The following is a 13,243-nucleotide window of genomic DNA, read 5'->3' as shown; positions in this document are numbered from 1 at the left end:
AATTGCTCATGTGACATGAACTAATAATTCACCTAAAAATAAAGCAATCTATTTCTCCTCCATGACTCACACCAAAACCTTTAATAATTGAACCAGAAAATGTCTGTTCTGCTTAATGGTCACAAGGTTCATAACTCAACTTCCTCCCTCTGTCTGTCTCAGTAGTCCTGCTGATTAGAGGTGAATAACCTCCTCTTTTTTCCCCTATCTTCCCAAACTCCCTATTGCTCAGTGACCGAATAGTCAGGTTTGTGTGGGAGCAATGCATTCCAGTTTAATATTTGACTATGACCTGGAAAAGGCATTGGCAGTAAAGACAGAAATAATCACCATAAAACAACACAGGATTATGACACCAAATGAATAATGGAAACCTAGTATTAATTAAGTAAAACTGTGGTATACAAAACATTGCAAACCTGACTTATTTATTCAAACGCAAGTATAAGTGATATTCAAATGATGTAATGTACAGTGCTGGAGCATTCCTATGTTTTACATTTGAAATCTGTCACAATAGGTCACAGTAAGACAAACAGATATTAAACACTCAGCATATATATATATTTATATATATATATGTATATATATATTCAAATAAACACAGTTGACACATTAAATTCCAGCTTGTGTAGAGGTTTGGTCTGACGATAGAAGTTGCTGAATCCTATGATGTGTCAGAACTTGTATCTGAAGGTAGGAATAAAAGAGCAGAGATTGGCATAATTGTTAAAACAAATTGAAATTTGATTCCATTTTCCAACATGGTAATTGTACATATTTAGCCCCCTTAGTACCACCAAGATGGGGTTATAACTTTAAACAGTCAAAACAAAGTAATACTGAATAATGACCTAAATGTGAAGTTGACTTGCATTTTTATAATTCTAAATCATAAAAACAATATAAATCCATGTGACATACAGTATATATAGAGAGAGACACTTCTCATCATCAGGGGGTTAATGGAGTTGTGTCAGAGAAATATTTTACAGCACAGGTTGCACAAATATATCTAAAACATTTTATGATCCAGTGTTTATGTGTGATCTTTGCGAGGGCAATTCCTGTAAAGTCTTACCCACGCTGCTGAGGTCAACGGAGTCTGCACAGCCTAGAAAGCGGGTCACGTGTGGTGAACAAGAGGTAGGTGAGGTCAGGTTTTCTTTCAGACATTGCTCAAATTTCTCAAATTCTGTGGAGCAGTCTTCCCTGATCTTCTGGATCACTGGACTGTAAACATTAAATGGTCAGGCACAAGGAAAAATTTATAGGTATATATATAGGATAGATCAATTGACTTACTGTGATGATGTACATTGCGAAACCTTGAGTTTTAGGTCATGGCACTTGTGTTGCCAAGACGTTGGATTTGAGGCAACGCATGACCCATATGTCTCCAGTTCTTTATAACAGTACTTTGCTGATATTTCCATAGCTGCTTGCCTGAAAGGAAACATTTATACAAACAGTGGCAAGTGGCGGGTCAATCTTTTCTATCAATTTGACAACGTGCTAAAGTTTAGCACGTTTGACAACGTGCTAAAGCAGTAGAACGGAGCATTGTGGTGCAAATATATATTACTAATATAATCCATTATTTCAATTCTTACATGTTGGTGTTTGAAGCTGTGTGGAGTCGACTACAGAAGCGTTGTAAACAAGATTAAATGACCACTACTTCAGCGTGTGGAAACTAACTCTATGCGATTAAGAGCTACAACACGCACACCCATATTTGATTGGAAGGAAAAGCAACATCCTGATGATGTTCTTCAATTTTGTTGGGGCAGGTTTGTGTCTGTCATGCATGTAGGTAACGCCCCTACAGTGACGTTTTTATTTAAAGGAGCAGTAATTTAATTGCACGAAGAACTACTTTGTATTTTTGAATTTAAATTGTTTTGACTTTACTCTAGATGTCATGTAACAGAGAAAATGCATGCTTATTTTAGCTTGTGAAGAGCCACCCGATTAATACCGCTGTAAATCAAGGAGCAACCCATATACGTTTTAAATTTGTGTTTTAATTATATCAGAAAGCACAGTTTAATACGTTTTTTTTATTTCTTGTACTTTAGTTAACGTACTAAAATCTACGATTCTCCAACTTCTTTGTTTTATTTGTTTCCTTTTTACGTTTCCCTGTGTTTATTAATTTTATTTTTTCCAACTTATATTGAAATATATTTGCAGAAAGCAACCTGAAATATTACTAATTTGGAAACCTCAGTTAGTGTAAAGGCGTTCTGAGAAAGAAAGATAAAAAGCAAGTTGGAGGTAAACTGACGCTCTTTAAATATGACGTGTCTTTGCGTAATTGCGTATGCGGAAGCAGCGGTCGGGAAACAGTCAACCCAAAAGACGGGCTCTCAAAGCTGGATAACACACCGCTTCGTGTGTAGAATCGTATTTTTAACGACTATAGCGAGACGGGGTGGTGGTGGATGGTAGAGGGGGCCCAAGAAGGGATTCGGATACAATGAACGACGCCAAGAAAGACGAGAGTATGGCTGCAGACGGAATCCGAGGACCGGGTGAGCTACAAATGGCCCCCTCTGTTAACCACAACCACAATGACAGCGGCGCCGGTGATGAGCTAGTAAGCTCGGTGACGCTGTACAGACGGAGGCCCCGACTGCTACACGGCACAGTCCTCCCGTTTCTGGCTGTTCTCTACCCTGGCTGGGTGTACGTGTGGTTAGGTGTGTACGGTGCCTCAGAGTATCCAGAGGCAGGCCTCCTTGCGTTAGCCGCTATCGGGATCGCGCACGTCCTCACAGCACTCTCTGGATACTGGTCCGTGCACGTGCATTGTTGGCTCACTTGTTCTAAGGTAAATACAGTTATAACAAATTATGTGCACTTTTACAGCAGATGGTACAAAAAAATCCTACCTATTTTTTTTAGTTCCATAAAAAATCTCACATACAGTATAATGAGATGTTCTCTACTCCTACATGTTTATTAAAACATGTCAAATAGCACAAATACAGTGCTGGCTGTATTTTAAGGTTTCTATGCATCACGTAATGTATTATACATTTTTATTGACTTTATCTATATATTATCTATAAATAGTACTTATCCAAAAAATTCTCCTTCAGAGTGTTCTCTTTCAGATATCCACAGAGTTTGTACTGATTAATAAACATTTTCTTGATGATAACCAATGAAAATGAAAGAAACAGTTCAGTTGATAATCCTATGTCAAATTTATATATTTTTGATATATTTGTGTTTTTGATGGTTGATGAACAGAATGACATTCTGGGTAACTAAAGTACTTGTTATGACTTCAAATACCAGAATAATCAATATCTGCCTTAAATATCCTGTTTATTATAAATTTACTCACATTAGGAAACCTAAATCTGTTATTAATCAAATAGTCGGAAAGTAATAGATCTTTTAAACTACCTAACATTGAACAATTCAGATCTAATCAAAACTTTTGCTGAAAGGCATGTTGATTTGCCAAAGCTCATCATCCTCATCATTCCACTGTTTAGGGAAAGTTTCGCTTTTTTCTCTGTATATCAGCGGGTTGTGTTCAGTATATCATTAGGGTGCTCCAAAAATAAAAGTGCTGTCCCCACAGCATGTGAATATATCATCTGTTTTCTTTCTTTAAATAAACACAGGAGCCAGATCCCAAGCTGGCTACGCTGGCAAAGGTCATTCCAACCCCTAACAATGGTTCTGCTGAGCTTGTCACACTCCAGAGGGATCAGGTTTGTTCACATCTTTAAAGACTGATTTCCCTTTGTTGTCATATTTGGAAATATGTTAAATGTTACTTCCCTAAAATGCTCAAAGATAGTGTGACAAGGTTTGTGAAAGCCACACATGCCATTACTTTTTATCAAAGTTCTACGTGCTTAGAAATTTGGCTTTATTTATCTGGAAGTTGTTAGGTTAATTTAGATATTGGCTTTGAATTTTATCTATTACTTGGATGTATTTTCATTTTCTATTTGCCACTTCAATATATATTTTTAAACATATGTCCTATGTTTGGATCAACAGGATGAGAATGGGGAAAAGATCTTATCTTTTGAGTTTCAAAAGATCCGTTACATTTTTGACTACAACGAGAAGAAATGTTTCCTTCCAGTGGCATTCCCCATTAACCACCCACTGGGCCACTTCCAGTTATGGCGTGGATACCAGGAAGAAACTGAGCTCAAGGTTGCAGAAAAGCGATATGGCACCAATCGTGCAGAGATGGTTGTGCCAGACTTTCTGGAGCTCTTTAAAGAGAGAGCAACAGCTCCTTTTTTCGTCTTCCAGGTACGTGTGTTTCTTTTTCCTGGAATTAGTCTGGGTTCATTAATCAGGAAGAGAAAATGTAAATACTTTGCATCAGTTTGATGTTATCTGCCCTGTGACCATCAGGTTTTCTGTGTGGGGCTGTGGTGTCTGGACGAATACTGGTATTACAGCGTTTTTACTCTGTTCATGCTGGTTGCATTTGAGGCATCCCTGGTCCAACAGCAAATGAGGAATATGTCAGAAATACGTCGCATGGGAAATAAGCCCTATATGATCCAGGTAAGCTTGATCAAGTTTAAAATGTATCCTGTTGCTAATTTAGTCATAAGAACTGTATAGTGAAATGATCAAGTTCACTTATGCAACCAACAGAGTTTGACGAAGAATAAAAAGTCACACATGTATGCAAATTGAATTGAAAAACAATTTGAACATTAGGCCATTTAATAGTCCTGAGGGACTTTTTCCATTGGCTTTATGAAGAGAGATTAGGCCTTTAAAACATATTTTACCCAAACTTTTGAGCTCAATCTGTTTTCCATAAATAATGTGATATACCTAGCATATCAAAATAAGTGTATGTGCGTTTTTGATAGGTGTATCGCAACAGGAAATGGAGACCTATTTCTAGTGATGAACTAGTTCCTGGAGACATTGTCTCCATAGGTGAGTGTGCAGTCCTAAATGTTATGTCTCCTTACAGCAAACCTTACATTCATTTTATGTGTTGAAATGTGTGTTTTCTATTCTGTAGGACGCTCACCCCAGGACAACTTGGTACCTTGTGATGTGCTGCTACTCAGAGGACGTTGCATTGTGGATGAAGCCATGCTGACTGGAGAGTCTGTCCCACAGATGAAGGTTAGTAAATAATATTGTGGCAAACTATTTGCTTCAATACAGATTTTTACTGTTTTTACTGTGTCTAAATATTTCAGAGCAACAAACAATGTCATAATTAGACAGACAAACTCAGTAAAAATATACAAGATGGTGTTTTCAAATGTTAACTGCCTTGTTAAATTATAAATTAAATTTATAAGCCCCACATTTAGAAAGTTGAGTTCAGTTTCACTAGCCACACCCAAGTCTGATTGCTTCCACACCACACTATTACTCAAATAGAAAATTCTGATAAGATACAATGAGATGAAGGCAACAAATCATGCCTTCATTTAAAGAATTTCAAGAATAGATGAGAAATTTATTTCTAAGGCTTTGGGTCTCGAGCAAACCACAGTGAGAGACATTTTTCTTCCGAAATAGTGAACACAAGGAACTTTTTTTTATCTACCAAGATAACTCTTAAAGGTGCCTCAGTGCATATCTTAGAGGTCACAAAGGACGTGACTTGTCTGTGTTGAAGTCAGTTTCCAAGAAAAAAACAACAAAAACAAGCCTTCCTGGCACATGTGGATGCTTGGGAATATCCATGGCTGCTCCAACCCCACAGCACCCACAGAATTGTTGCCTATTCCACCAGTAACATTTGGGAGTAGACTAGTAAAAATTTAGACTGAAATCTAATTGAGATGCTTCTGCACTCCCTAAAACCTGCATTGCCTGAAAACCAATGTAGCTGAATTAAAACTGAATTGTTGTCATTAGCTGAATTGAAAACAAATGGGCAAAACATTCTTTCACATCGATGTAAAAAATCATCTCACGTTATTGCAAATGCTTAACGGCAATTGTTGCCTCCAAGAGTGACACCACCAGATATTAGATTTAGAAGGCAATTACTTTTCATGTTGGATCTGGTTGGACCGGACAGCCGATTTGACTGAAATAAATCATATTTTGAAAACTAAATTATGGATTTACTCAGATTATTATTATTATTTTTTTTGTTACCCCTCCAGGGGGTCTTTTGTGGGCTCTAGTGTCCCTTATATGATAGTAGGCTGACAGGAAACGGGGAAAGAGAGGGGGGAAGACATGTGGCAAATGTCGTCGGGTCCGGGAGTCGAACCCGCGACGGCCGCGTCGAGGACTCAAGGCCTCCAAATACGGGTCTTGCTAACCACTACCACGGCACGCCCTACTCAGATTATTTTTGTCTGATATTATTTGTTTGAGCATCTGAAGTTCTTAGATGTGACAAAAAAAGACAAACCAGAAATCTGTAAGTGGTGGAAATACGTTTTCATTGTGTTGTTATTTCAATAAGATTGTGCAATTCAAGCCTTGTTTTACTGTTGTGTGCAGGAGCCAGTAGAAGACTTGGATCCAGAGAGAATGTTGAATCTTCAGACAGACTCTCGCCTGCATATAATTTCTGGTGGAACCAAAGTGGTTCAGCATACTCCTCCTTTAAAGACCAGTGCTGGACTCAAGCGTAAGTGCTAGTCCCTCTGTCTTTTCATTTGTCAGCAGGAGTATCTACTAGCATTGAACAATGTATTTATTTGTACTCTTTTTCATTGTTTGCAGCTGTAGACAATGGCTGTGTGGCCTATGTACTGAGAACAGGATTCTATACGTCTCAGGTAAGGAATAGGGATTACTGTTAAATCTTGAAGTTTTTTTTTTTTACTATTATTAAGACCTTTATTCATTACTAAACAGTGTGTGTTGTGACATTGTTCTACAGGGTAAACTGCTAAGGACCATTCTCTTCGGTGTAAAGAGAGTGACGGCAAACAATCTGGAGACTTTTATCTTTATCCTCTTCCTCCTTGTGTTTGCCATTGCTGCTGCTGCATATGTGTGGGTTGAAGGTGAGGTGGCAACAATGAGCTCATTAAGATGTATCACAATTTTTTTGAAAACCAGTCAAACTTGCATCCAAGTTTGTACTTATAGGTCAGAATAAATGGTGAAGTTGATTCTGATACATGTCTTTTTTTTTATTATTATTTTTATCCCTTCCTAGGAACAAAGGATCTCACACGGAATCGCTACAAGTTGTTTTTGGAGTGCACACTTATTCTCACTTCAGTGGTCCCACCGGAACTTCCGATAGAGCTTTCTTTAGCAGTTAACACATCACTCATTGCCTTGGCTAAACTTTGTAAGTTTGTTTCTTTTTCTGCTGGGATCGTAGAATATCTACTGCAGCAAATTCACTAAGTGGTATTGAATATGACACTTGTTACTCTTTTTCTGCTTTAGATGTTTTCTGCACAGAACCCTTCAGGATACCATTTGCAGGGAAAGTAGAGATTTGCTGTTTTGACAAAACAGGAACTCTGACCAGTGACAGCTTGGTGGTTCGAGGGGTAGCAGGCCTCAGGTAAACTCCATCAACCAATTCTCTGTTTGGCAGCATAAAATTGAGAAGCAAACACATGTTGTACTTGTTATTTAGATTGTAATTATTTGCCATTTATTGTATCCATCCTGTTTTCACTGACAGAGAGGGGAAAGAGGTGATGCCTGTCTCTGAGATCCCAGTTGAGACACATAGGGTTGTGGCTACCTGTCACTCATTGGTTACTCTGGATGATGGGCAACTGGTGGGAGATCCATTAGAGAAGGCCATGCTAACTGCTGCTGACTGGACACTTACCAAAGGTGCCTCCTACATTTATAGTGCAATTCATGAGTGTGCTAGGACTATATGGTTAACAGTATTCTCGTTATATTATTGGACTAGTACATTTTAAACAGTAGAATGGTTACTTAAGTTGGGTTTTTTTCTGCTTAAACCAGATGAAAAAGTGTTCCCACGAGGCATCAAAACACAAGGTCTGAAAATCCACCAGCGTTTCCATTTTGCCAGCGCTCTGAAAAGGATGTCTGTCTTGGCCTCGTACGAGAAACTTGGATCCACCGAACTTTGCTACATCTCAACTGTCAAGGGTGCCCCAGAGACACTTAGAGGAATGGTAAATTATAGCTTCACATTTTTCAAAGCTTCTCCTCTTTCTTATCTAAAATAAGTGTCTAAAATACTGCTGCCCGTAGTTTACAGCGTGTCCAGGAAATTATGACGAAGTCCACAGAGAAATGTCACGGGAAGGGGCACGAGTTCTGGCCTTGGGTTACAAAGAAATTGGACACCTCAGTCATCAACAGGTTTGTTTAACTTTTTTTCTTTTAATCAAAACCTTCGGAGGCTGTTTGATTTTTCTATAGTGTCTATAAACAGACCTGATAGAAACTAACTAAAATCTTTTTGGGTTATGCAGTGCCGTGAAATCAATCGTGATGTTTTGGAGTGTGATCTACAGTTTGCTGGTTTCATGGTTGTTTCCTGTCCACTCAAGAATGACAGCAAGGCAGTGATAAAAGAGATCCAAGAAGCATCTCATCATGTAAAAAAACAAAACAGTGATGAAAATTTTGGGTTCGTACTCAAATAAGCAACGCTTTATAATGGCTGACTCTTTCATCTCTTCTCTCAGGTGGTCATGATCACAGGAGACAACCCCCTAACTGCATGCCATGTTGCAAGAGAGCTCCACTTTATCCAGAAAGATCACACACTTATTTTGCAGCCGAGCCTCAATCAGAGTATGCATTAGGTTCATCACTTAATTCTGTGAGTGTTTTGACACTTGGCTTGAATATCGAGAAGTTTTATGTATAAATGCTGTTTTTCCAGGTCAGTGGCACTGGGAATCTATTGATGGCACTGTAACTGTTGCACTACCCCCTCCTTCAGTTTCTTCGTTTGTGCAACAGTTTGACTTGTGTGTAACAGGAGAAGGGCTGGCCCGGTTGGGCTGCGATCCCCACCTTCTCCACACACTGTTACCACATATTCAAGTATTTGCTCGAGTCAGTCCAAAACAGAAGGTAGGTCCTGAAGCAGCAGTCTTTAAGTCATAGTTTGTGCACTCTCTTCCTACCTCAATTCGGTGTTTGAAACAAAAGTTTGATTTTACGTGTTTTAGGAATTTGTAATCACCAGTCTAAAGGGACTTGGTTATGTGACCTTGATGTGCGGTGATGGCACAAATGATGTCGGAGCACTTAAACATGCTCAGATAGGTAAGTTATTTTTAGATAACTCATAGTACTGAAACAAGTTTGCCAAGAACTGTTGTTTCAGTTGTGAGCATTGAACACGTTGTTTTCTCACAGGGGTGGCCCTTTTAGCCAATGCTCCAGAGCGCATGCCTGAGAAAAAGAAGCGGGGTAGAGATAAGGAGTCGGCAACATCAGACCTCAGGCCTGTACCACCTGCTAGTTCTAGTGTCAAGCTGAGCTCCAGAGCAGCCAGACAGCGGGCCATGGCCCAGAGAGAGGAGCAGCTTGCAGCACAAAAGGTGTTCTACTTTATCATTTAACGAAAATATTTACATCTTCTTTTGGAAACATAATGTAATCATAGAGGCAATTAATTAATTACAATAGGTATTCTGCTCTAATTTGTCACAATCGCTCCAGTTACAACTATCCAACAAATATTAAAAATCTCTTTGTTTTATGTTTAAATTAGAGCCTTTAGAGAACTACTGGGATGTCTTAGATTGTAAGAACAGGAAGCAAGGCCTAGTTTTCGGCTAAAGATAAAACTAAAGACTTAGAATATATTTAACATTTAATACTTAAAATATTAAGTATTAAAGAGGTCAGAATAGAAGGGATTAGAAATATCCTTTAATGTCCCACTGTGAGGAAATTCAGGTGTACAAGCAGCAAGTATGTAAATATAAGTTTGCACTGAGGTAAAGAAAGAAAAATAAGAATAAGAGACTGTTCTGTCTCATCGTTCAACGTCATCATTTACATTTGACATGAGCTACTCAAAAAAAATATGAGCTACTCAGAAAAATGCTTCCTTTTGTTAACCATTTTTTGTGCTTACTGTGACACGAAGAAACTTACACTACTCTAACCATCAGGATTTCTCTGTAACAGGAAAAAATCAGTCAAGTTCTACGAGAACTTGAAGAGGATCAAGTACAAGTCGTCAAGCTGGGTGACGCTTCTATTGCTGCCCCCTTCACGTCAAAACTCTCCTCCATTCAGTGCAGTGAGTCACATGTTTCAGTACTTATTTCCCTGTATTTATAAATAAAACTGATTATTAACTCTCAGACTGACTCAATTTGTTTTTGTTTTTTTCTTTATTCCCCTAGTTTGCCATGTAATAAAACAAGGTCGCTGCACTCTGGTTACAACACTGCAGATGTTCAAGATTCTAGCTCTCAATGCATTAGTGCTGGCCTACAGCCAGTCTGTCCTCTACCTCGAAGGAGTCAAATTCAGTGATTTCCAGGCGACTCTGCAAGGCTTGCTTTTGGCTGGATGCTTTCTCTTTATATCTAGGTCAAAGGTTAGAATTTGACTTATTTATTGTAAAGTTAACATGCTTTTTGTGCTTACTGTAAATGTTAAAATTCCACTGTAATTTTGTTTTATTTTTTTAAAAAACAGACAAATTAGGATTTTTTTTCTCCTCTTTTTGCAGCCTCTGAAAACGTTGTCACGAGAGCGACCTTTACCAAACATCTTCAATCTGTACACAGTGTTGACTGTGCTGCTGCAGTTTGCAGTTCACTTTTGTAGTCTTGTGTATCTTTATAAAGAGGCACAAACCAGAAGTCCACCAAGGTAAGCAAAAGTACAACGGGTACAACCTCTTGAAAGACCATGCATTACAGTAATAGCATGGAAAATGTGTACTTTTAACTAAATGGGCATTTCTATGTTCAAATAAAACAGAAATGATTGTTCACCACCAGTATCGTCTTTGTATTAGACATGTTACATTTTTTAACAACTTTTTGTCTAAAATGTTTTTGGATTGATTGATACTTTCTTAGATTTTATCTTTTTAAGATGGGACGTCCAAACTGCTGATGAGCAAACACTTGTTTTATTTAATATAAAATGTATACAATGTTTTCTGTTTTTCCTATCAGTGATACTTTGTGAATGCTTCGTCATTTTTATGTTTCTTTTCTTGCAGAGAGGAGCAGTTTGTAGATCTGTATAAAGAATTCGAACCCAGCCTAATTAACAGCACTGTGTACATAATGTCAATGGCCATGCAGATGGCCACCTTTGCCATAAACTACAAGGTATCTTTTCACATTTGTGACCATGTATTGGTTATTTCAAACCATATCTAAATAACCGGTATTTATTTACATAATGGATTCTTCTTTGTGTCTTACAGGGTCACCCATTCATGGAGTCTCTCAGTGAAAATCGACCACTACTGTGGAGTATCGTACTTTCAGGGTTAGCAATTGTCGGGCTACTTACTGGTTCCTCTCCAGAATTCAATGAACAGTTTGCTCTTGTAGAAATTCCAACTGAGGTGAGCTAACATTATTTTACCATTTCTTGTTTTGATAGCCTTGTAATAAGATCGTATAACATGCTTTGTATGCTTTCTTGCAGTTCAAATTAATAATTGCCCAAGTTCTGTTGGTGGACTTTGTTGCTGCTCTGCTCATGGACCGTGTCCTGCAGTTCTTCCTGGGCAAAGGAACTCTCAGGCTGCCTTCTTGATCTCAGTGCCAACAGCAAAGGCTGCCCTTATAACCAAACTGTAAAGGGACAGAAGATTTTGAAAGAGGAAGAAAAGTACAGCTGTTATTCCAAACACAAGACAGCTGAGATAGTCATGGACTGTAGGACTGTTCACTCTGTGTATCCCTTTCTTTCTTCCCTCCTGAACTCTGTATTTCTGTTTTTTTTTCCATTTGCTATGTCTCAATTCTAATGGTTTTTATAACTCTCCATTTTTCTACATCCTTCCTTTGTTTTTCCCTCCCCACTCTTATGAAAGGCCATGAAGACAGCAGTATTGAGTGGAGTTTCAGATTGTGCTAGCCAGAGTGAAAACTACAGGCACAAAAAAGGGCATTCTCCAAGAGAATTGCAATAGTGTTTTGGATTTTTCCCCCCCCCTCCCTTGTTTTTGTAAAAAGTGAAAAAGAAATTTAACAGACTTATAAAGATTTAAAATTATGAAGTGTTCATTTTGTCTTTTTTGTGTGTTTTTATTGTATTAGGAGAATGTAAGTAGCAATCATTATTTTTGCTGGTAAATTTATGAGAATACAATATAAGTCAACATGGAAATACGACTATCAAAGTGTCTATGACATGGGATGCACCATGCTGACCAAAAACTAAAGTACTGTTTTGTTAAACAAAATCTCAAACACTGAAATTTTTATATTTTTTTAAATGCTATTAAATTTTGTTTTGATGCCATAACAACATTAAAAGAAGTTGAACTGATTCTGATTAAGACAAAAGTAACTCAAATGTCCAACGTAAGTAGGACATTTGTTTACTTTTAAACGTATCCAATTATTAAGTAAACTATAGGCACCTTACAACTTCAAAATGAATGCAGAATATAACTTTTATTTTCACAAGTTTATAAATTGACTAATAATTTTAAGAATTGTACATTTTCTAACCTGAAGCGGAGTAATTTCAAACAGATTCCAAGAAATGAGAAATATCTAAGTGCTCCACCAACAAAAACTAATAATGAAAGTAATGGAGAATTGTAAAAATCTGTTAAAGACTTGTAGGAGAATGTATTATAGTCTGAAGAAACTAAGCTGAACGTTTTGGGCAGAAAAAAAGCAGCAATAAAACATTGTGTGGGCAGAATCATACTTTTGGGATTACTTTTCTTCACATGGAACTGGTGTTTTTATGGGAGATGAAATTATGAACAGTTCCAAATATCAGTTTTTATTCAAAATCTTTTGCTATCTGCTGTGAAGATGAAAATGGATTTTATGTTTTAGCATCACTGTGAATTCACACAAGCCGATCAAAAAATTTACTTCAGACGAAAAACAAAAATTAATTGTCCTAGCCAGAGTCCAGAATAAAATTAGAGTTGACATTGTGGAAAACGGTGGACAAGAGAAGTTCTCACAATGTGATCCATGTGGAGAACCTTTGGTAGGTAAAGTGTGGAGATGAGGCATGCGACCAAATAAGGCTGAATGCGGAAACTATTCCAAATTGAATTGAACAATATTAGTTTTGTCTCAAACATTTTTTATTTGTAAAAAATACATGTCATATCTTATGC

General features: G+C 37.7%; 2 protein-coding genes across 2 annotated transcripts; one reads left to right on the top strand and one right to left on the bottom strand.

Annotated features, from left to right (window-relative positions):
* Window positions 1-252: 252 nt before the first annotated feature.
* On the bottom strand, window positions 253-1,749 carry chchd5 (coiled-coil-helix-coiled-coil-helix domain containing 5). Its single transcript, XM_032588422.1, has 4 exons — window positions 1,614-1,749; window positions 1,306-1,446; window positions 1,082-1,233; window positions 253-690 (listed from the first exon to the last, which is right to left on the bottom strand). Coding segments are annotated over exons 1-4 (318 nt in total). The 5' UTR covers window positions 1,616-1,749; the 3' UTR covers window positions 253-667.
* A 563-nt stretch (window positions 1,750-2,312) lies between these two features.
* Window positions 2,313-12,150, top strand: atp13a1 (ATPase 13A1). The gene is made up of 25 exons (XM_032588365.1): window positions 2,313-2,836; window positions 3,645-3,734; window positions 4,030-4,293; window positions 4,399-4,554; window positions 4,872-4,941; window positions 5,030-5,136; window positions 6,484-6,613; window positions 6,709-6,764; window positions 6,869-6,995; window positions 7,151-7,288; window positions 7,390-7,510; window positions 7,634-7,791; window positions 7,930-8,105; window positions 8,185-8,295; window positions 8,409-8,534; window positions 8,625-8,733; window positions 8,825-9,018; window positions 9,117-9,213; window positions 9,307-9,491; window positions 10,087-10,201; window positions 10,308-10,504; window positions 10,640-10,782; window positions 11,141-11,252; window positions 11,351-11,494; window positions 11,578-12,150. The coding sequence occupies exons 1-25, from the start codon at window positions 2,483-2,485 to the stop codon at window positions 11,686-11,688; spliced, it is 3,591 nt and encodes a 1,196-aa protein (XP_032444256.1). The 5' UTR covers window positions 2,313-2,482; the 3' UTR covers window positions 11,689-12,150.
* Window positions 12,151-13,243: the final 1,093 nt, after the last annotated feature.

This window comes from Xiphophorus hellerii, chromosome 16, assembly GCF_003331165.1.
Source record: "Xiphophorus hellerii strain 12219 chromosome 16, Xiphophorus_hellerii-4.1, whole genome shotgun sequence".
NCBI lineage: Eukaryota > Metazoa > Chordata > Actinopteri > Cyprinodontiformes > Poeciliidae > Xiphophorus > Xiphophorus hellerii.
Note: the sequence above shows the minus strand (reverse complement) of the source record. Positions and strands in the feature narration are given on the sequence as shown.